At 38.3% G+C, this 22,491-nt stretch overlaps 1 protein-coding gene and 1 non-coding gene across 2 annotated transcripts in view; one reads left to right on the top strand and one right to left on the bottom strand.

Annotated features, from left to right (window-relative positions):
• The window catches only part of SPAG17 (sperm associated antigen 17), a 93,654-nt gene that overhangs the window by 69,572 nt on the left and 1,591 nt on the right, over window positions 1-22,491 (top strand). Inside the window, exons 27-46 of the mRNA XM_071559567.1 lie at window positions 14-342; window positions 2,695-2,815; window positions 4,445-4,653; window positions 5,207-5,351; window positions 6,470-6,624; window positions 7,002-7,184; window positions 7,592-7,719; window positions 7,893-8,023; window positions 9,607-9,719; window positions 10,120-10,302; window positions 13,196-13,309; window positions 14,531-14,576; window positions 15,747-15,840; window positions 16,296-16,349; window positions 17,735-17,837; window positions 18,459-18,555; window positions 19,431-19,529; window positions 19,669-19,820; window positions 20,230-20,399; window positions 21,267-21,327. Coding sequence (XP_071415668.1) covers window positions 14-342; window positions 2,695-2,815; window positions 4,445-4,653; window positions 5,207-5,351; window positions 6,470-6,624; window positions 7,002-7,184; window positions 7,592-7,719; window positions 7,893-8,023; window positions 9,607-9,719; window positions 10,120-10,302; window positions 13,196-13,309; window positions 14,531-14,576; window positions 15,747-15,840; window positions 16,296-16,349; window positions 17,735-17,837; window positions 18,459-18,555; window positions 19,431-19,529; window positions 19,669-19,820; window positions 20,230-20,399; window positions 21,267-21,327 — 2,687 coding nt within the window. The remainder of the gene's footprint in view (window positions 1-13; window positions 343-2,694; window positions 2,816-4,444; window positions 4,654-5,206; window positions 5,352-6,469; window positions 6,625-7,001; window positions 7,185-7,591; window positions 7,720-7,892; window positions 8,024-9,606; window positions 9,720-10,119; window positions 10,303-13,195; window positions 13,310-14,530; window positions 14,577-15,746; window positions 15,841-16,295; window positions 16,350-17,734; window positions 17,838-18,458; window positions 18,556-19,430; window positions 19,530-19,668; window positions 19,821-20,229; window positions 20,400-21,266; window positions 21,328-22,491) is intronic.
• On the bottom strand, window positions 11,095-11,167 carry TRNAQ-CUG (transfer RNA glutamine (anticodon CUG)). Its single transcript has one exon. It is a non-coding gene; the product is annotated as a tRNA-Gln (tRNA).

A 22,491-nucleotide genomic window follows, 5' to 3' on the forward strand; every position in this document is an offset into this window, starting at 1 on the left:
AGTTTGTTTTCAGATTTAAAAGGTGAAGCTACTACAACTGAAGCAGAGAAAGAGTTGATAAAGGAAAGTGAGGTCAAAGCAGATGAAGCAAAGGAGGAGGAGGTTATGGAAAGTGGAAAGGAGGAGCATGAGTTTACAGAAGGTGAAATAAAGCAGAAAGACACCAAAAGAGAACAGGTCAAGCAGCCTGCTCTGGAAATTCTGGTTAGACAGAGTTACCCCCAAAGAGTAAAGAACTCTCATCTTTATACACCTGTGGCGAGGCAAACAGAACAAGAGGTGTCAAGAGTCATCACTAGTCAAGGAACTGTCATAAAGTACCTGATGGATGGATCTACCCAGGTATATTTAGTAGAATTAACTGTAAGCAGCTTGTGTGTGTGATTACCCTTAAATGTGTGCTTGTCTACCGAGATAGAGAAGTGTCCACTTTGTAGATGAAGGAATTACATAACTACTGAGTTATACAGCCATGTCAAGACTAAAATGTTCTTGGCTTTGTTCAGGGTCAGAACTTGAGGCACATAAGGAGGATTAAATATGAAAATTTTAGGCATGTGAAGATTTTAGATGTGAACTTTGGAATTAGGAAATTGTTGAATACGGTTTTGAGAACTACGTTCTTGGACTTAACCATCCGAAGTGAGATTAATTCAGCTTTGGGTTTTTTGTCAATATGAAAACATCCATGTATTTTTTCAGTCTAAACAGTCATATGGGTTCCAGAAAAGATCTGAAAAAGACTGATCTTCAGTCCTGCAGATAGCTTTAAGTATTTTGAATTTTCAGGAAAAAAAGACATTATATTTCTATATAACAAAGTATCTGCTTTGTTAACACATACTTAGGTTGACTAGAATTCTGGTACATTTTAGGTGCAATAGACTAGATACCATCCTTGCAAATAATACAATCAATCTACAGGCAACTTGTTTTTCAAAGTCCAAGACTCTAAATATAGTTAACAAATAGATGAAAAGAGGAGTCATCTATTTTGACTCAGAAACTGTCAAAGTAATTCTTTATTTCCTGATATGTTTCTGTCTAGGTATATCAGAACTCCTAGTATAAATTCTTTACATTTGTTCATTACATTAGATGTTAAATCGTTTAGCCAGGATTTCTGAAAAACATATCCATTTCAGAAGTATGCAAAGAAGCTGGCTGCTGTATGTCTTTGTATTCTCAATATTCCTGATAGAAAAATGTGGATCTTATGTGCATAGCATGATTTTACAGTAGTCTTTGTATAAAAAGATTTGAGTACTTCCTTCTTAATTTAATGTCTGTGAATCATCAAGAATGTATTGCACATGATAAGCATTCAAAAAAAGAAGTAGTTAATTCCTTCCAGTAACAGTCCCAAGAGTATTTCTTTGCTGCATTGTCCTGTGTTTATAAATTAATTCAGGGATGGCTGGGGTAATTCTAGGCTTTATCTGACACACAGAGAACATGCATGCCAAGAATTAAGTGTAATGGACAATAGGTCTCAGAAACTACCTATAAGCAGATAAAGAACCAGACTTCCCTTTGTTAGCTTTCCTGATGGCTGAAGAAATAACAGCATTCCTATGTGGAATACCTCAGTGCAGATCAATGTGTAAATACGGATGCCTTATCACTGCAACAAGAAAAGTCATTAACCTTTGACCATTTACTCAAAGAATAATCTTTATTTTTATAATGTCTATTTGTTACTAAGTAGAGTCCCCACTCTACTGTGAACTGCAGCAATTAGCACTTCTTTAGGCACTGACTAATGGGATGAAATGTAACAAGTCCAAATTTTGGATCGTACAAGTTGTACAAAGTACCACCAGGCACAAGTACAAACTGGGAGAGGAGTGGCTGGATAGTGCCCTGCGGAGAGGGCCCCGAGGGTGCTGGTGTGCAGCAGCTCAGGGTGAGTCAGCAGTGTGTGCCTGGGCAGCCCAGAGGGCAAACCCCGTCCCGGGGAGCACCAAACATGGCATCACCAGCCGGTCAGACGAGGGGATCGTCCCACTGTGCTCAGGTGTGGCCTCACAGAGTGCTCGGTGCAATTCTGGGCCCCACCATTTCAGAGGGGTGTGAAGGTCCTGGAACAAGTCCAGAGGACGGAAACAGAGCTGGTGGAAGGGCTGGTGGGTATGTCCTGTGAGGAGCAGCTGAGGACTCTGGGCTTGTATGCTTTGGAGAGACCAAGACTGAAGATCAGCCTCATCGCTCTCTGCAGCTCCCTGAGGAGGAGAAAAGAGGGAAGTGCTGATCCCTTCTCCCTGGAGTCCACTGACAGGACATGTAGAAATGACTCAAAGCTGAACCAGGGATGGTTTGGACTGGGCATTAGGATGCATATCTTTACCTAGAGGGTGGTCAGACAGTGGCACAGGCCTCCTAGAGAGGTAGTCACAAGCCTGTCAGTGTTTAAGAGGCATTTGGTCAATGCCCTTAAGAACATGCTTTAACTTGGTCGGCCTGGAAGGGGTCAGGCAGCTGGACTGGATGATCATTGCAGGTCCCTTCCAACTGAATTAATCTACTCTGTTCATTCTTTTTAAGATAACTGCTTGATTTCTTGTATTCGTTCTGAGAGTTTTTACTTTTTTCCTCTCCATCACCCACAGTATTCTCACAGCTAATGCATTTGTGACACATTCTTTTGAGACTTTCTGGTGATGTTTGCATTGATTTTAATCTTGATTTCTATAGATTCTATTTGCTGATGGCACAGTGAGTAGTTCTGGTCCTGTCCTACCACAACCTACAATTCCAGATAACATACAACAATTACAAAGATCAGAGCCTTTACATGGGACCAGGGCTAAGAAAGGTAACATTATTTCTGTTTTGGTTGGATATAAAGTTAGCAGGGCTGATGCAATTTTATCTTTGTTTTATTAGTATATCATTTATATTTTATTATTTAATCAGCTTCTGCACACTGCTGTGTTACCTTCATAGCAAATAATTTCTGTCTTATTCCAACCTTCTTTATCTTCTAACATGATAGGACTCTAATATGTAAAATGGTGTGTAAGAATTACATTGGTATCAGAGTCATTGAACACAAAGTCTTGTAAAAGAAAAGAGTACAGTAGTGTTAAATCCTTTTGTATTACAGAGTTTTTAGTCTTTGTATTAATAAATGCTTCACTCACAGAGGATACTGTATTTTTCATGTGCAGGGCTAAGAATTGGACTCAATGATCCTTGTGGGTCCCTTCTAATTCAGCATATTCTGAGATTCTGTGTATTCCATAGCACCTACTGTTGGTCATTATCAATTAGTTGTGTGAACTTGTGGTTAGTGGCAATGTAGCCATTCTCACCTTATTTTGTTTGACGGAGAAAGAACCAAATAAATGTTTACTTCATACCTCAGAGTGTAGTCTGAGGTCACTGACAATGCTACTTATCACACAGAATAATTATGACCTGTCATATTAACTTATAATTTATTGGAAGTATGTGAGGAAAAATTGCTGCCAAAGAGAAAAGGGTTTCAGAAACAGAATTTTTGAGTCAAGTCCAGTCCTTGTTCTTAGGTTATTCCTTAGGATAACTGCAAGGATGTTTGAGATCAATTCTGACAAACCATCTTCTGATATATATTCTCAGTATCTGGGACCAGTGTATATCCTTTCTTTCTTATCCTTTATTATGATCACTTTTCCACCTTACCCACCTTTTCTCTCCACTGCTTATTCTTGGCAAATTTATAGTGAACAGTTTCATCTCTTTTTGTATTTTGGGTTTCTTTTTGCTAGATCTATGTTCTAAGTGTTTTAGACTGCTCACTTGACTATGCTGTAGTCTTTTGAATACACTTAATCTCCTTCTCCTGCACTTGGGAGACCAAACTTCTCTATAACACTTTTAATAAGATCTCTCCAACTCCCTTTCATAATGGAATCTCCATCCCTTTTCTTCTGATGCAACATAGGATTGTGTTGGCCATTCTTGTCACTAAATTTTCACACTGATAACCTGCAGTCATTCTGTATAGATGATGCCTCCAGGTCTTTCTTTTCTTCTACTGTTACAAGCTTAGCTGAAACATAAATAATTTTTATTCCTTTTCATATTAAATTTCATTCTAATTAGCTGTATTGAGTTTCTATCACTTCAGTCTTCAAGCTCATGGGATAGTTTTGGATGGTGGTTTTTTCTGTAATTCATTCCAATTTTCTTTTGCATTGATAGTCCCTTTCAAAGTCATGTCAGAATCAGTTGTCATTAGCATGCTGTTTACTTTTTCTGTGTCATTAAGGAATACATTAAATAAGGTTAGTTCAGGAGCATACCTTCGAGCAGCAGGAGCTGTAATTTTCTTCTAGCCTGTTAAATAGTTCTTCTTTCAATTCTGTCAAAACCAGTGCTCACAAATTCCACACTTCAATGATTTTGTGTTTTGCCTTGGAAAATGTTAGATCTGATACAGAAATTTTTGTTTCTGCAGGAAAACATGGTGACAAAAACATATCACACCCAACCAAGGATGAATTGTTTGACAATACTGTTCATAATCTGGTTAATTCTAAGCAACCTAAGGCAGGAACCAGGATAACAACAACTCCATCAGGTATTCGAGTGGGCACTGAGGGTGCAAAGAGAATGGATCTGCAGCCACTCTTCATGTATCAGGCAACAGACCCGGCTGATGAAACGGTATTATTGCTTTTGTATTATTAGAAGATTTTCGGAAGCTAAGCAGGGTCAGCCCCGGATTAGTACTTGGATGGGAGACCTCCTGGGAAATGCCGGGTGCTGTAGGTTCTAGTCCTGAGGACTTCACTGGCACTGTCCAAGCTCGCTTGGCCGTGGCAGATGAACCTCAGGACTTAAATGGTGGGGCCAGTTCTGCGCACGCTGAGCCTCACCTAAAATCCACTGCGCAGGCTGGAAGGGCACACCCACATGGGGGACAGCCCTTCCCAAATCTTTGTTCGCGAAGCCGAGCCACACACACACTAGGCCAAAAGACAGGGTTGCCATCATATAAGTTGTAGGATTTGTTCTTTGAAAACATCCTACAAGCTGTGTTATTACATAATTAGAAATGCAAAAGCTTTAGATCTTGAAGAAAATGTGATTCCTCGGTCTCTGAAGTAGCTGAAGTTGCGGTAGTCTGGCTTCTGCAGAGTTTCAGTGCCTGATGCCTTTTATTGTTGTTACAAATTTCACACTGCTAATATAAATGAGTATTCATTCATTCTTTCAGGTTATGACTGTACGAGATGATGAAGTGATAATTGTTGAGAAGATGGATGGCAGCAGAATAGTAGATCATGCTGATGGCACTAGGATCACAACTTTTTATAAAAAATGTGAAGGCCATGTTGTACCAGAGAGTAGTGAGGAAACAGGTAAAAGCAAAAAGGGAGCGCTTACCTCTGCTTATCTTGTGAAGCAGGAAATTGTCAAAATTTATACTAAAGGCGGCTTATACCTTATACCTGTAGCCTAAATAACACATCCACTAATGCAGTCTAGGCTTAATTTGTCTGCTTGCTTTCAGCAGTATTCAGTGCAAAAGTTGTACTGTTGCAAGCAGGCAAATTTCCTTCTTTCCATCTATATACTTATATGGTCCTCCTTTACCACAAGACCACAAGAGTTCTAGTATGTTCATTGCCATCTCTCCACCTGCCCTAATACTAGCAAACAAGCTGATTTGAGTCTTAACTGAAGTGGTATATAAGGATGAGGGCATCCTTATATTCCCCGGAGAAGTCATGGGGTCATCAACCTTGGAGATACTGCATATCTGAATGTGGCTGTGGAAAATGCCATGTAGAAAAGTGAAACTTCCATTTGCCCAAAACAAGTGGGGCTAATGGTCATGTATATTTCTTCTGGCTGGTATTGTAATCTGTATGCTTCATTGATTTGCTAGGCAATTCCTGCCCTCCTTAAATGACATGTACATTTACTGTGTGGGTGTCTGCACTGTTCAAATAGTGGGAAGTACTGGCTCTGTAGGAAAAAAACCATTACTGAGTTAACAGGAAGTGTTCAGGAATGGTCACCTCCCTGTGGGATTTTAAAAATGAAAATGACTTTGAACTGATCTGTCTGTTCAATGGGAAGGCAGTGACCAGATTAACATACCTGTTTGATTTGTTTTCCAATATTTGTACTGCTAATTAGGAATTTCTTCACATCTTAGAGCTTGTATTACAGGCACAAGGAATTTCAGTGATCCAACTTGCATATTACAAATGTCCAGATCATTATGGTTAGTATCCTACTTGATACTTTCAAGTGTACTTTCCTGGCCAGCCACAGGTGATTACAAAATTTGTTTGCTGTTGAACTTTCCTTTATTGAGTGCGCAGTCCAGGAAAAAGGACGCTACAGAGTTTATGAGGGTCTTGTACTGAGGAGATAAAGATCCAGCACTCTGAGAGAAAAAGCAAATTGAATCCTGAGACATTTCCATTACTCATTTAATCCTATATCATTGTTCTGTATTAATTCTTAGACAAACCCTCAGAAGCCACCACAAACAAGGTGAAGTGTGTGCGAGTAGAGAATCCTGAGTTTGCTACTGTGATAACAAATTGTGAGGATGGTACCTGTTGTACCATCTTTGGAGATGGGACATCTATTCTAGCAAAGCCACAGGGAACGTATCAGGTGGGAATTATTTTTAGTGTGTGACAGTAAATTTTGTCTCTATGTTCCAAGTTCCCTGCCATTAGCAGTTCTCACCTTGATTGTCTTAACTCCCTTCTTTGTAGTCTTCAAAACTTCAATGACTTCACCCCTTTCATAATCTGCCAATACTTAGATATAAATTTCCTGAAGTTCAATATTACAGAGACTAAAGTCAGCCTTCCTCCTGGACCTCATCTTCCTTCTTTTTCTCCCTTTGGTCCCTCTAAACCAGATGCTTCAGTATTAAAGGTCTGAAAGTTCACCTCTTGATTTGCATATGTTGTTCATTTTCATGGTACCTCTAAACCCTAAGTTTTCAGCTTTCAGTCAAACCTCTTCACTTTTTGCTGTCACAGGTTTTACCCGTCAAGGCAGGCTCTCTTCTCATTGATGAAGATTGCTCAGCAGTTTATACTCATGAAGTTTCCAATTCCAATTTCGTCAGCAAGAAAGAAGAGAAACAAGCAGGGAGGTACATTATGAAACACACTTCCAGCACTATTTGTGAGATGGTGGATCCTCAAGGAAATACTTTCAAGGTAAAATACAGGGCAGAAAACAAGTTTCTGCATTTTAAGTAATTTTATCTTACAAACTTCTCTCAAAGTCAGCTTGTAGCTTTGTAATATATAAAGTAGCCTAGCTAAGCCAGAAGGGAACACCTCCTGAATCAGTTCTCTGATATGCTCTTGACTAAGTAATAGATTTCCTTTTTTTGATATTTCACCCTTTTTGGAGAGACTGAAATAAAACACATAGTTTACTTTTTTCGTTATCTTTTCAGTTTTCCTCTTCATTTCTTTTTCCTGTGCATTTTAAGTTGCTCAACATGAAATATGTTTTTTCAGTCTCTTTCACTGGCCTAGATCATATTAAGGTTCAGCAGCCAGTTAGCATTTTAAAAATATCTTTTAACTCAAATAATTTTATGTAATTTTTACTACAGGTTATGGCTGATGGCAGCACAAAAGTCTGTGTTCCCAGCACTGGCTCTGATGACAAGGAGGACAGAAGTTCAGCAGCAGTACTCCAAGAAGTTGACAAACCTGTCACTTATGATGAGCATGTCCCCAGGTAAACTGCATTGGATCCACAGATTAACATTTTTTGTATTTACTACACAGTATTTGTACAGAGTTGGTAGATTTGCTCCTCCTTTGTTCAGTGCTCTGTATTTGCACATTTGGCGTCATCATGTTGGAGCTCTGATTTCTTAATACAGTCTGATGTGTGTGGTGGCTGTACAGGTTTTTCATTGTCCATGAGGATGGCTCTGGAACTGAGCTCCTGCGGAGCCGTGATGTACACGAGTATCTGGCTGAGGCCTGTAATGATCCTGCCACTGCAATCTTGCAAGATCCTGTACAAGAACATCCAGGTAGAAAACTTTTCTTTTCTGACAGACTACAGATAGAAAGAATTGCAAAAATGGAGTCAGAAGTTTCAAAACATTTTTTGGACAGGAAATTATTTTACCCATGTAAACAAGTGTCTACTCTTCTGGCAGTGAAGCGTGGTAAAGGAGGAGCTTGTGGGAAAACATTATAAAGCAGAGAATTAACTGAAGGACACTGTTAAGTCATAAGTGAACAATGGCATATCTTTATCTACATATCTGCACTCAGACACACACACAGAATTGATTACCAAAATGTATTTTCTGTGTTTACTATTTAATATATCACAGTGTTCATTAATGGTATAGCAATGAGGACAGTGATACTCTGATGGTGGCCCTTTGTCTGTCTGTTGGAAAGGATACATATTAAGAAGCTGAAAAACACGACTGAAATAGGGAGTGCCGGTAGTACATGGTAAAACCGCCTTGTAGTAGCAATGCAAGAAGCTACATCCTGAAATGGTTGGTTATCATTGTAAAGTTTGTTGGAGATGCTGTATTTCTATAAAATACACTGTAGCATAACAGGAAAACGCTAATAAAAAGCTATGTCTTTAAAAGACAGGAATGTATGGTTGTCCTGGATATGGGGCAGGGGAGGATGGTAAGGTGTAAAGTACTGAGACATTTTTCTCAAAGATTTATGTCATAAGCATAGGAAACAGCATTCCCACTTACTATTTTTATCAGATGTTGCACATTTTTAAATTACTTCTATTCACAATAATGACTGGTTTCCCACTGTAGAAACTGAAAGAAATAATTTTGCTATGGGAACAGAGAAAAAGAAGAGGCACTTGAGGGAGCCAGAAAGATGAAGAAGGTATAAAGATCAGAAAGATGATGAACATACATAGCGAGTGAAAAGCCCAGTCAAGAAACTTGCTTACAACCAGCATTCATTTATAATAGTAGCACATCTGATTTTCCAGACTTCATGTTCCACCCTGCACTATATTGGCTCTATTTGCCTTGGCAACAAGGCTTCACAATTTTGTATCATTGTAGCAAAGTGCCTCAGTGCTGATACCTGTTTCAATGGCCACTTATGGGGTGGATAATAGTAGGTTAAGAGTTTTTTGATTGGGCTAGAAAAAATATTTTGAAGAACACTAAAATTTATCCAAACAATAGAAGTAAATCATCTCTAATGGAATTCTTCCAGTGACCAGATTCTGAAGTATAAAATACAGTGAAGGATTTTGCGTGTTTGTGTATGTACTGCTTCTGAGAATAATGTTCAGTAAACATGGCTCAATGGACAGCTTTTCCTGGTTTGAGATATTCCACATGCTGTACAACTGAGCTGTTACCTGAGAATCAAAGCAAGTAGTATAGGCAGATTGTTGTTAAACATGCTCTGAGTAATCTGAACTTGTCCAACTATTCTATAATCAACTCAGTGATCTGATATTATCCATAGCCATGGATACATGGAGTTTCATCAATTAATAATAAATTTTTTTTAAATTTAGGTAAGTTTTTTATTCTGTAGGTCAGAGACATTTGTCCATATTTTTTTCATTTTAACTGATTCTTAGCAAAATGTGTCTTTGAACCAGGTATTTCAAGCATTACTATCCTCCACCCTATGACTGAAGCCTCCCCATGGGTAATGAAGAAAGAACCAGAGAGTATTGTTCCTCCAAATCTTCAGTCAGGGACCTCTCTTGAGGTATAATTGTTTCAAAACTGTCTTTTCCTGTTAAAGCAATAGATGTTTGTCTCCATTGGGAAATGGAGCTCTGAACAATGTGAATGTTCAGTTTATAAATCAGACAAAGCAAGGGGTATACTGTATCAGGGACCATGTAGTCCCCTTGGGCTTCTTCTTTTACACTCAGTGAGAGGATATAGGGGGATATAACAATTTTAAGGGGAGTTTATCTGGCCAGATGAAGAGGGTTTAGGATAGATAAATTGTTCCCAAAAATCTACTGGTTTTATTGTCTAGATCCATGATTCTATAAGAAGAACATACGCTTTTCAGCTGAGACACACATTGCCCACACTTTCATTTAGTCAGTAATATAGGTAGCCTCTTGCTCTTTTTACTTGTTATTTTCTGTACTCAGAGGAAGATCCCAGATCCTTCAGTCAGAACGTGTATTTGGAAGGGTCTCTGCATGGGATCCGCAGAGCAGTCGGGCTTCCCTGTGCCTGTCCGGAAATGTCCTAATAAACTGCAAATCCGTCAGCTGTTCCAGTATAAGCCACTCAGTGATGAACTAAGAGAAAAGCTGCATCTTTCCCTCAAGGTATTCCTATCATATTTATTAATTCTTCCAGTAGAAATAGAGAACAAATGGACAAAATTGATATCATAAATATACAGTATATACCTGAGAAAAAGAAATCTACTATGTTTGAAGAACAATTAATTCATATGTCGGCAGGTGCTCTAAGGAATGTGTATTTCTGAAGCAGCTCAACTGTTTCATTTATCTTTCATGAAACCTAGTTTTCTCTGCAAATACTTGGGATCCAGTCCACTATACATCGTAGATAGTACTGTAACAGATAGTTTCCTTACTGTCAATATTGGTATCTGTTTCTTCACTTCTGCTTTGCTTAAGGCTTGTTTTACTACACAAAGTCTGAAAAAATTAAATCTGTAAAGTTGTACAAGAATTTCTAACCCACCATAATTCTACAGTTAACTTGGTACTGAGACACACTCTAGTCTTGGTTATATATTTGTTTTCATAAATCAATATAGAACATTTCCAGGTTCAAGTCTGAGTGCTGTCACAGTATGTATGTATGTATCGCCAAACTTCGCGAACGCAGCTTTGGGCAGGGATCTCTCTCCCCACGTGGGTGTGCCCTTCCAGCCTGCACAGGGGACTTTTTAGGTGAGGCACAGTGTGCACAGAACTGGCCCCACCGTTTCAGTCCTGAGGTCCATTTGCCACGGCCGAGCGAGCTTGGACAGTGACAGGGAAGTCCTCGGGACTGTCACAACACCCGGTACTAACCGGGGCTGACCCTGCTGAGCATCCGAGATGTGACGTGATGGGATGGGAGGGAGGCGTTGAACTGCCAGGGGATGGTCCCACTGAGACTCGAACTCAGGTCCTTGGGATTCAGAGTCCAGAGTGCTCTCCATTACACCACGGGACCGCCCCTGTCACAGTATCCATGTCTAGCAAATAGCTGTGTCACCTTCTGACAGAGTTTGTGTCCATCCCTCATTAGTGGCTAGTTCATAGCAAGGTGCAAGCTAGACCTCATGTGCAAGTGGTCCAAGGTGGAGTCTGAAAGTTCTGCAGCTGATCCTTGTTAGCTGCTTTGCACTTCTCGGTGTTGGTGAAAAACATTAATTTATTTAATTCAAATTGTGGAGATGTTCTTAGAAGAGATGTTAGAGTTAAAACCTCATTATTACTTAACTATTAGAAAATAACAAAATACATGTTTTCTATAATTTATTCATTTAACATATTTTGATGATGACTAAATTTTAAAGTTAACAGCACATGAAATTTGGGAAGGTAGTAGTATATTGTAGCCATTTCAATTTTTTGTTATTATTTTTTCCCCACATTACATTTCAAAGAAGACATGCTTGCAACAGAAAAGCATTGTCAGCTGTCCAGCCCAGACATGTTTGGAACATGCAAGTCTATCAGAACTAAATTTTACCCTTTTTGCAGTCTATAAATATATACAAATTATTTTTTCATTTGCATAGCAGTCTTTCAAAGACAATGCTATAAGAAAAGCTCCATACCAAAGTGACAAGAAAAGTCCCTCCATTGTCCAGACCTGTTGCTGACTTTTACAGAATGATGAATGCTGTTTGTTACATTGTGAAGGAAGGACTGCAATTATTGGCACTGACAAGACATTTGTAATAATTGCATTAATGTGCAATGGAAATATCCTCATTGCTCATATATCAATATTTAATTAATGGATTTTTCCAGAAAGAGGTATCTTTAATCTTTAGCCATATATTGAATTTGTTAGAACTAAATCAAGATCTAAAGAAATTTCCTTTCTTCATTTCCTATAATGAAAGAGACATAAAGAAATGAAAAAGAACTGGAACTAGAAACAGATTGCTTACAAACCTTGTCTGTTTGTAAAGCTCAGTACTTCATTTAGCTTTCTAGCAGAAGGGTGGGTTCAGAAAACCCTTCTTTATCCAACAGATCTTCTAAAGCATAAAGAAATGTGCCAAGAGTGTTCTTTTCTGTAGCACTTAGTGTGAGTCTGGCAAAGTACATATCTGTCTAAAAACAGAGCCACAGATCTTTTTCTGAACCTAATTTTTCAGTAATGATGTTGTAGATTTCCTTTTCTCTAACAGGACATCAAACAGGAGGGAGATACAGATCACAAACAACATTTGTTAGAACACCTTTTATTCATTAAGCTTATCTTAATAATATATTTTATTATTATTAACAGCAGCTCTTTACTCAACACATTCTTTTATTCACTCACATAATTTAGCCAGATACTTGAACGCCTCACTTCCATTTGTCTGACTGGTGCAAAAATGGAGAGGCCAAATGTATCTGCCTACTCAGAAGCAGTGGGGCACCCTGACACACCAGGGGCATCTGGATACTTGCTGGATACAGTCTGAGTAACAGCTCCTCAGGGATGCTGATGCGTGTCAGTGGCCTGCTAGAGCTTCTACAGACTGTGGTGTCCTTAGTCAATTAGTTCTTGCAGATTCAACAGTCTTACAAGTCTTCAGAATCCTTGGTTACCTTTCACCTGCCTCCTTCTCAGCTTGTACTTCTCTCTGGAGAGAGACTTTCTACAAAGTGATAGGAAAGAGGGAATGACTTTAAACTCAAAGAGGGGAGATTTAGATTAGATACTAGGAAGAAATTGTTTGCTGTGAAGGTGGTGAGACGCTGGCACAGGTTTCACAGAGTTGTTGATGGCCTATCCCTGGAAGTGTTCAAGGCCAGCCTGGATGGGGCCCTGAGCAACCTGCTCTAATGGAAGTTGTCCTACAGCAGAGTGGGTTGGAGTTAGATGATCTTCAAGGGCTGTTCCAGTCCAAGCCATTCTATGATTGCTTTCTAGAACTAATCATAGAATCTTTTCTCTATGTATATGTGTTCCTTAAGTCTACCTCTGCAAAGAAAGCATTTGCATCTTTGTTGCTCTTTTTCATTATTCCACCAGGAGTATATAGACAACGTTTTAAGGCATGAAAATGAGCTAGAAGAGATGAATGTGAAAGAACCAAGAACAGAAGAGGAAAAGGAGAATGCTGCAAGTCTTCTTGAACTGGTTATGGTGTGAAAAATACAATTTTTAACTACATTTTCAAAAAAAACCCATTGTATTGCATTGCAAGTGTGAGCCTTAAAACACATCATTATCCATTAATAAAACAGTAATGTGAGGAAAGAACAGTGCCAGCTCTGCTGTAGTTTAATATTAAAGCAAAGCCACACTCAGCGTTTAGCTGGGCTACTGAATAGCATTACTGCAATTTTGGCAAGCAATGCTCAAAACACTTCAGGAGTTTAACTGTACTGAATGATACATTTCCAAACACACAGACCAAAATTACTGAAATGTCTGTATCCCCCAGTATGTTGTTATTGCACCTGGGAGACTTTTATTTCAACCACAGCCACCTCCATAGTAAGAATTTAAACCCTGTTTTTGGGATAATAAAAAACAATCTGGAGGAACATTGTTATTACTGCCGAGCAGCATTTATATATTTTTGAAAAATGTAATCTGCTATTTTGCATGGATAATTAGAGCATGGAAAGAAAAAGAGGAAGAATAGGAAATGGGAAAGGTGAGTAAATAGAAGAGGGTCACACCTTTTCTGAAAAGAGGAACAGAAAAATTATGTGTCAGTAACTCCATGTGCCTCTATCCTCTGGGCAGACATTTATTTGCTTTGATGAGATCTGGGTGCTGAATTTCACATGCTGCTCAGTTCCAGTGAACTTACCTAGTGACTAATTATTGTTGATTGTCCTGCCTACCATGAGCACATTTCCAGGTACAGATTTCACACTGGACAACTCTCTTCTCAGCATCAGTCTCACTGTGCACCTGCTGTGACCCAGGAATTGGTGGCACACTCCTTCCAAGTCTCCAATATTCCCTAACTCTGTTACAACCTAGACTGCCTGGTCAGAGGAACTCTGGTTTCCAGTTAGCTGCTTCAGAGACAGCATGAGAATAAAGGAAACTTGAGAAGCATGCGAATTTGAATATGAATTAGCTTAGTTGATTTAATAGACAGCAACCATATAAAATACAAAGCCATCTGTGAAATAGGTCATCAAGAAGGAAACAAATACATGGGAAATTGTACTCCATTTCCTTTTTTGCGCAGCTTATGTTTTCTAACACCCTGAAATACCTTCATTCTTGTAGTCACGTTGTCAGGTAACAAGATAACACTTGTTTAGAATAGAAATGCTTTGAATAAGATGCTGCTATTGTGAATTTTTTTCTCACATGGTCACAGCTGTTCCTTCTTTATTGCAGTCTTTCCCTAACTGTGAGAAGTCAACTGAAAATCTCAGTGATAGAGGTAATAAAAATTGAATATCTATATTTTTAATGGCTTATATCATACTAAGTTTTAAAGTACTGTAATACTATTTTTAAAGAAGGAATATAAAGGTGAATTAAATTATGTGCTATGTACCTGCTTCTGTGTGATTTTCACAGATGATTAGAACTTGTTTGCATCAATGACTCAGTACCTCTAAAAATAATTCCTGTGTTTAGGTGTGTGTATTTGACATTTTGACTCACATTTTCACAAATGCTTGCCACAGTTTCCTGATTTAAATGGAGGTGCAATCTCAATGTAACATTATTAACAAAGAAGGTAGTGGGAAAGCAAAGCTCTTTAATATAGGTAAAAATAGAAAAAGCAGAAAAATATATTTTATGGTGAAAAAGCTGACCAAAAAAACCTACACATTTTGAAGTTTGAACTTATATAATTCCCAAAACACTGAGAGATATTGTCATTGTCTAATAGGATCACATCTCTCAAATACTCAGATCTCCTAAGTTATGCCACAGAAATTTGTTTTCAACCAAGGAAATTTATTTGGATTCACGATTTAGATTCAAAGCATAAAGAACACATTTTATAAAATATGTCAGGAGACAGGGTAACTCTTTATTAAAGCCCCAGAGCTGGTCACAGTCTTAAACATGGAAAGACTGGCACTTCTCCATTATACATATTGAACTAGCAGTTCCTTCCATGAGAATGTTGATTGTGGCTCCTTCACAGCTACCATTAAGCACAACTTAAGCAAGCTGAACGTAATAAATGTCCCTGAAAGCCCACATTATTTTCTTCAGCTGGAGATAGAGACCTAGAATGTTGCTACCTAGTCAGAAAGTGACTGAATGTCAGCAACTTTTCACGGGTATTTGATTTGTATCTTGAAAAAACATCAAGATATTTCAGGAAATAGAGAGTTGGAGTGTGAACTTAGTCATCCTTTGCTTCTCATCCTTTCTATATTGAAGTCAATTAATTTCTTACCTGTTAATATTCTGAACTTGATTTTGGAATGGAGATGTTTCTGAATTTTCTCTCATAGTAACAAAGTCTCTGTTAGGTTTTCATAATGTGACAGAAAGATACATTAAAAATATATCATTCAATATTTTTTTTCGTAACACTTAGCAGTGCTCAGCAGAGCATGCACATTCAATAATATTCTTTACCTTGCAGCTCATGTGAGTGAGCTCTATGAACAGGCTTCTCAACACCAGGATCACACAAAGACAATCACTACACAAAGAGAGGACCAGCAGCAGAGGTTAAGGTAGGGCAGAGCAGTGAGAAGTGATGCAAGTGTAAATAACCCACAGGATGGAACCAAGCACACAGGCAAGGCAATGTCAGTAGACTGTCATTAAGGACTGGGACCTGTATCTCTAGATACATATCACAATGGTTTACTAGCTTGTCCTATGATTATTTTGCCCTCTGTGCCTCTCTTTCCTTATCTGAAAGATACTTTAAGGCTTTTTGGGAAAGGCTTTTGGATATTTCTTTGAATAATCTAATAAAAATGCAGATATGAGCAAACAATTTTGTGCAAACCATAGAAGTCCAAGTCAGGTGTCACATAACATAACATACAGGAGTTAATATAACACACTCTTGTAAAGAGCATTTGTTTTCCAGAATTATCTTGCAAATATATTTGTGCTCATAGAACACAATGCTAGTTTTCTCATTTCCACTACTCTCTCTTTGTTTTTCCTGATCATTCAGCCCAGAAGGAGTAACACCAATGTCCAAGTGGCAAAGCAGATTAGAACAGCACAGGTAATAGTATTAGTAGGATCAAGTTATTTTATGAGCCAGCTTAATCTTCTTTTGTAAAGGATGTTATTGATTTCACCAGGTTTTGGGCAATAGTCCAGGGACTTGCTAGCTAATAATGGGGTATTTTCTGCAACAGAAATGCTGAATAAATGGTTTGAGTCTCTTTTTTTTTTCTTTTTTCCCCCGCCAGAACCTAGCAGTGTTAGTGTCAGCTTACACTATTCAAAACAAGGCTGAAGTCAGAAGCTTTGTGTTTTGTTTTCTGGTTCTGCCAATGTGTCAAATACTGTATACTTCTCATTTAAGCATTGTGCATTATTAAAACCATTATGATATTCCATTCTAGAGGAAAGGGCTTCCTGAATCTGATAGAAGGTCAAATTCCTCAGTGTAATCCAGGCAGGCCTGTTTAAAGAACTAAAACCATGCATTTATATTGAAATAGAAAACCTGATATATGAAGTAGGGTTGTCCTAGAGAAAGTTATCAGTAACATACATTCATTCACAATGGAATTCAAATCATTATATTGACAGTTATTTAGGAAATTCATTATAATGTGAAATGGTGATGAATTAATGTTATGATCAGAAACTGGCTTTTTCTTTCTTATTTTTGTGAAAGGTTAAATAGCAATTGAAAACTAAGTTATCTTCCATATTGCTTAATTACTTTCTGACTTGTATGAAACAAAAAACATTTTAGAGTTTCAGAGTTATATTTTAATATAGCATTTTGCATACTATTAAAAAATTACTTTAAATATGTATATCTGAGTAGTCAGCACACAAGAACATCATGTGCAATTCTGGCTTTAAAACCAGTGTTAAAACTCTCAATATGAATAAGCGTGATAATTTCATAGCTGATATTAGACCCTGCAAGTCAGTAAAATTCTAGTAATGTAAAACTGGGCTAAATCAAACTGAAAATATGACTGGTCTTGACTCTGGTGAATCTTTCCTTCAAAAGTTTGAACAGCTTTTCTGTATCCACAGAGCCATCAAGTTTTTCTGTGATAAAATAAGGAAATTATAATAATTTTGTGTTCAAAATTTCAGCAATGCATCTGAAATACCAATTTTTAGATTTAAATGTTCGTTGGAACTTTGGAAAGACACTACTGACAGTCCTAAACATATTCCACAAGATTTAAAGTTCACTGTCCATGTGCATTTTGATCAGACCAGCCCCTTTTTGATCCATCACTGAGAAAATTGCCAGTTACAAGGATACCACTCCATGTGATGAACCGGGGGGGAAAAATGCCACTTGCCTTTACCAATTCCATTTCTCAATGTGTAATACTGAAAAAGAGGCTGAACTTAGTTATAATACTTTTTTCTTTTTTTCTCCTTACCACCAATGTGAAAAAACATACTTAGGAAAGAACTTGATGAAGAAAAGAAGAACTTAATGGCAATGAGAAACAAAATATTTCCTCCATATTTTGAATCAAAATTCAGCAAAGAATTTTTCCAAACAAAGGTAATGCAGCTGAAAACTGGAATAGTTTGTGTTGGGCTAAGTAGTATCTGCCATACTCCCACAGTTTTGAGTTTATTATATCTCAGCCTCGGTTTATCTCAAGAAACTATTGGAAATGACAGTTGTGGCAGAATTAATACTGCTAATTATACACCCTTGTGAAAAGAAACCTATCTTGAAGATGGTATATGTTTACTGAGTACAAACTCTGTAAAATTCCTTTATATAAACTCTGGAGAGAGTCTGATACAGAGAAAAGCTGAACCCCTCAGGTCTTTTCACTTACCCCTCAAAACCCTCTCCCTGCTAATTACAAACGGAATTAGTAAAATTAACACTCCTAAATTAGAGGTAACCTTGGCAGCTTTCCTGTTGTAATCTCACCTGATGAATGCTGTAAGTGCATAAAACGTACTCAAAAATGTACTTTGTAATCTGAGGTAACTCTGTATATCTTTTTTATAGTTAACACTTTAGTTCTTCTTATTTATTTCCTTTGCACTTCTTTTTTTAATTATTATTTTTTCCTTTGTTTTTTTGCAGGGGGATGAGGGTGTCTACTGGTTGCTTTTTCTAAGTGTTAATTGGGAAACCTAAGCCTTCTTTCTTGCTTTTCTCTAGTTTCCTGATGTGGAAGCACTGTCTATGGAACTTCCTCCAGTTCAAAAAAAAGAAAGTGTGACTTTCCCTCTAGAGACAATAAGAAAACCCAGTAAAGGTAATCCACTGTCTGGCAACATTTTTGTATCTTCTTCAAGAGGAAGAAGCCTCTGCAGATTTTATTGAATGTGGAGGTACCACCAGCTTTGGATGCAAAGTTGAAGAATTGTGCTGTGAATATGGGGTGGATGGATGCAAAATGCTGAAGAAAAACCTAAATGGAATAAACAATAGTTAGAGGGATGAGCAAGAACCAAAGAGGCCAAGTTTAGAAAAAGACTAATATGGCTGTAGGAAAAAAATGGGAGATAGAATTTTGAAACTCAATGGTAAGAGGGAACTGGTGTAAAAGCAAATGGAATAGGAGACATGCAGGCTAAGGATAGTTTGGAGGATACAGGAGGAAAGCAGTGACTAGATGATGGGAAGCAGTGGAAGAGTGAATCATCATTTTTAAGTTTGAGCTTTACACGATTGAGAGGAATACTTCAGTTCTGCCTGAAGAGCAGCACTGACAAGTTACTGAAATCATGTACTGAAATTAAGTCATAACACAGCAAAGTGTTGTTTTCATATCAGGAAAACATCCTCTGTGGGGCTTTATCAGACTCCCACTAATTCTCATATTCCTCACTTTGCAATCACCATAAGACCTGTGGTGGCTTGTCCTTTAGCCCTGTATGGCTTATTGCTCACTTAGCCAGAGAACAAAAAATGACTAATCACACAGTAGGCATTTTTGATCCCTGTGGCCCAACGGAGCAAAATGACCCATGCGGAATTCTCTCAGCCCTTCACGGTTATGTTGACAGCTTTCAAAGGTTGTCTAAATTAAAGTGCCAAAGACTTTGTGATTTTTTTTTTCACAAGTTTAGGAAAATGATGATGATCATGAAAAACACTTGTCTCAGTATTCCATTCTTTTTCCTTCAGCAGCTGAATTTCTTGATACCATAAGTGATGCATCAGTTTCTCCTGGCCTTCTGCTGCAGGTGCCTTCCAAGCAAAATGAAGGTTCCGGCAGCACAACAGGTAAACCTGTGTTCCAGAATGTAGTTTGGAGCAGGTCAATATCTTTTTATAACAATTTTTGACAAAATGTTTGCAATGCAAATTCAATGCACCTATTATGTATAGTTTTTCATGATTTTTGGAAACCTTTCCTTTCCAGGCCTAAACAAGGCTGCAAGATCAGAAAAGACACCCTTTCAACATAAAGTTCAAAGTCTGACAGTGAATGCTGCAGGACAGACAAGAAAAGAGAAAGTCATATTACCATCATCCCTTCAGGGAACAAAACCAAACTCCATACCAAATAAAAAGGTAAAATAACATATTTCTTGTAAATATTAATATCCTCTCAGTCATGTCTTTTGCAGAAAATCTTCACTCTGGAGCAATATTGGAAAGTATTTTGAATCTGTTTACTGAAACATGGCAGTTGCAATTCATGTATGTTTACTAGCAATTCTAGAAGTACCTTTCCTCTCAACTGCTGAGACAAACTCATTCTGCACCAGGCACCCACATGAAAGCTCAATGACAATACATCTGAAAAATCAAACCAGTATAAATTTGCAGACAATATTCAAAGTGCCTCTTCAGTTTTCACTCAGATTAGGATGTCTTTTTATAATTCTTCAGGATGAGAGGACAGAGGTCAAACATAGGTTAAGTAACTCTAAACCTAATTTGACAGGCACCAACTTTGTCTAATATTTTGTTTGCAAAGGCAGAAGATCCTGCCGCAGGAAAGGTCAAGACCTCTTCTCTTGCAACAACAGGACAGGATCTTAGTGGCTTCTATCTCATCCCACCCAGAGTGACATTTGGAGTGCTAAAGGAAGGCTGCACCTATGCAACCACTGTGATCATGAAGAATGTTGGTGTGAACTTCTCAAGGTTAGTTTGAATTTTTAAGTACCCTGGTTTTTATCTGTCTAGATAGATCCTGACAAAAATCAAGTATAGTTTATCAAGTACAGCCACCATTCCAGAGAAAGCTCAGGAATTCTGACAGCCAGTTTATAGATCTGCCAGAGCTTTCCATAAGATGGAGCCATAACCTAGGAATGCTTCTTCTACTTGCACCTTTAACAGCTTCTGGTGCAAGTGCATGCTGGTAACTGTTCTGCATGTGGAAATGAAATCCACAGGATAAATTCCAGAACGTTGCAAAACTAAAGGTCATATCTAATGCAGTGATCTTCAGAACACAGTGGAAGTTGCATTCACAAAAGGACTGAATCTCAGATATTAAACAATCAGTAAGAAATGAGGAAGTGAAACTTCTGCTTTAGTTGGTACTATTAAATTAAAGATTATTTACAAAAAATTCATACCAGTATCAGGCCTTGTGCAATAGAATCATTTCAAAGGATGTTAAATAAAGATCATTAAAGACTTTTGAGTGTGCAACACACAGGTGTCTGCCAAGATGTTTGTACTTCAGCTTCCTTTGCATGTGCAGGCTTAAAATGCTGTTTCACATTCTGTTGTAAGGACCAGGCAGTGTCAACAAGCTTTTGAAGGCTTAATTTTGCACAATAATTTGCTCCTTTGGGGTTTTTTGTTAGAAATTGGAGCCTTGGCAAAAAGCCCAGGAATACCTCTGTATTCCAAGTTGTACACTGTGATGGAAAGGATGAGCTAACAAATTCTGCTGTCATTTACAAAAATAGAGGAAGAGCAGACAGCCTGCTTCCTAGATGTGACTTCTTCCTGCCTTAAACAGTTTCTGTCCAACTGATTATCTTCTCTTTCTGACAGATTTCGGGTGAAGCAGCCACCTCCACACACAGGACTGACAGTGATGTACACACCAGGACCTGTAGGTTACGCAGGAAATCTTTTTTCTAAACTCAGCTGGCCCTCAGGCTATCTATGGGTCCTGTCACACCAGCTGTCTGGGAATAGAGCTGGCAAAGTACACGATTTTTTTGAAGTTACTTGAAGTGATGCTGTCTGCCACTGCCCCTCTGCCATCTTCAGCCAAGCACCCCCTGCACTCGAGTCTCAGAGCGTGTGCCTCAGTGCAGAGGGATGAACATGTTAAGTTCAGTGGAAAGCAGGAGGTCTGGCACGGAGGTTAAAGAAAGCTTTTTCAAAGCAAACGGGATTACTCTAACACTACCTCTGAGTTTTCCCCTCTGTTTAGGGTATTTGTTTTATCTGCTGTGTTATGCCTAGACTTTATTTCCTGTCCTGATACCTACAAGATTTGAACCTAGTAAACTATTACCTCAAACCTTCTGCTTTCAACTATTCTTCATCTTAAGGATTTTATCTAGCAAAGCACCATAGCACATTAAGTTATCCCATTAAGTAGGAAGCTTTCATGCTTTCTGCTTTTGATCAGTCTCTCTTCGCCTGAGTGCTGTATTTGAATGAATAGTATGGCCAATATCCCCACAGCATCCAGGTAATACAAGGCAATATCTTTGCCCATTTGTGGAATCAAGAAGCAATGACTTATGCAGGGAGGCAGTGCCAGAATGTAAGGCAAACCTCGTATTCTCAACTCAGTGCTTAAAATCATGGACTAATTTAGAGAGGAATGTTTTGGGGGACTGTGTCAAAGGCTTTACAGAAATCCAGCTAGATTGCTGGAATAATTTCCATTATCTTCTTTTCTCCACACATCCATCCTTTTTGTATCTCCTTACCTCTGTGTTCTTTTTAGAACAGAATAGAGTATTTTATTTCATTTGGAAGACACCTACAGTTACCATCCAGTCCAACTGCCTGACCACTGCAGGGCTGACCAAAAGTTAAAGCACAGTATTAAGGCCATCATCCAAATGTCTCTTGAACACTGACAGGCTTGGAGCATCAATCACCTCTCTTTTTGATTCTCTCCCACCTGGCCCAATTCCTCTTTTTGCTCTAGAACCTAAAAGACAATTTCAGGGGGAAAAATGTGAACACCTGATAATTTTCTTTTAAACTGCCATGTGAACAGACAATGTTTTGAACAGACCTTTCTAGTGTAACA

This window comes from Pithys albifrons, chromosome 1 (genome assembly GCF_047495875.1).
Source record: "Pithys albifrons albifrons isolate INPA30051 chromosome 1, PitAlb_v1, whole genome shotgun sequence".
NCBI lineage: Eukaryota > Metazoa > Chordata > Aves > Passeriformes > Thamnophilidae > Pithys > Pithys albifrons.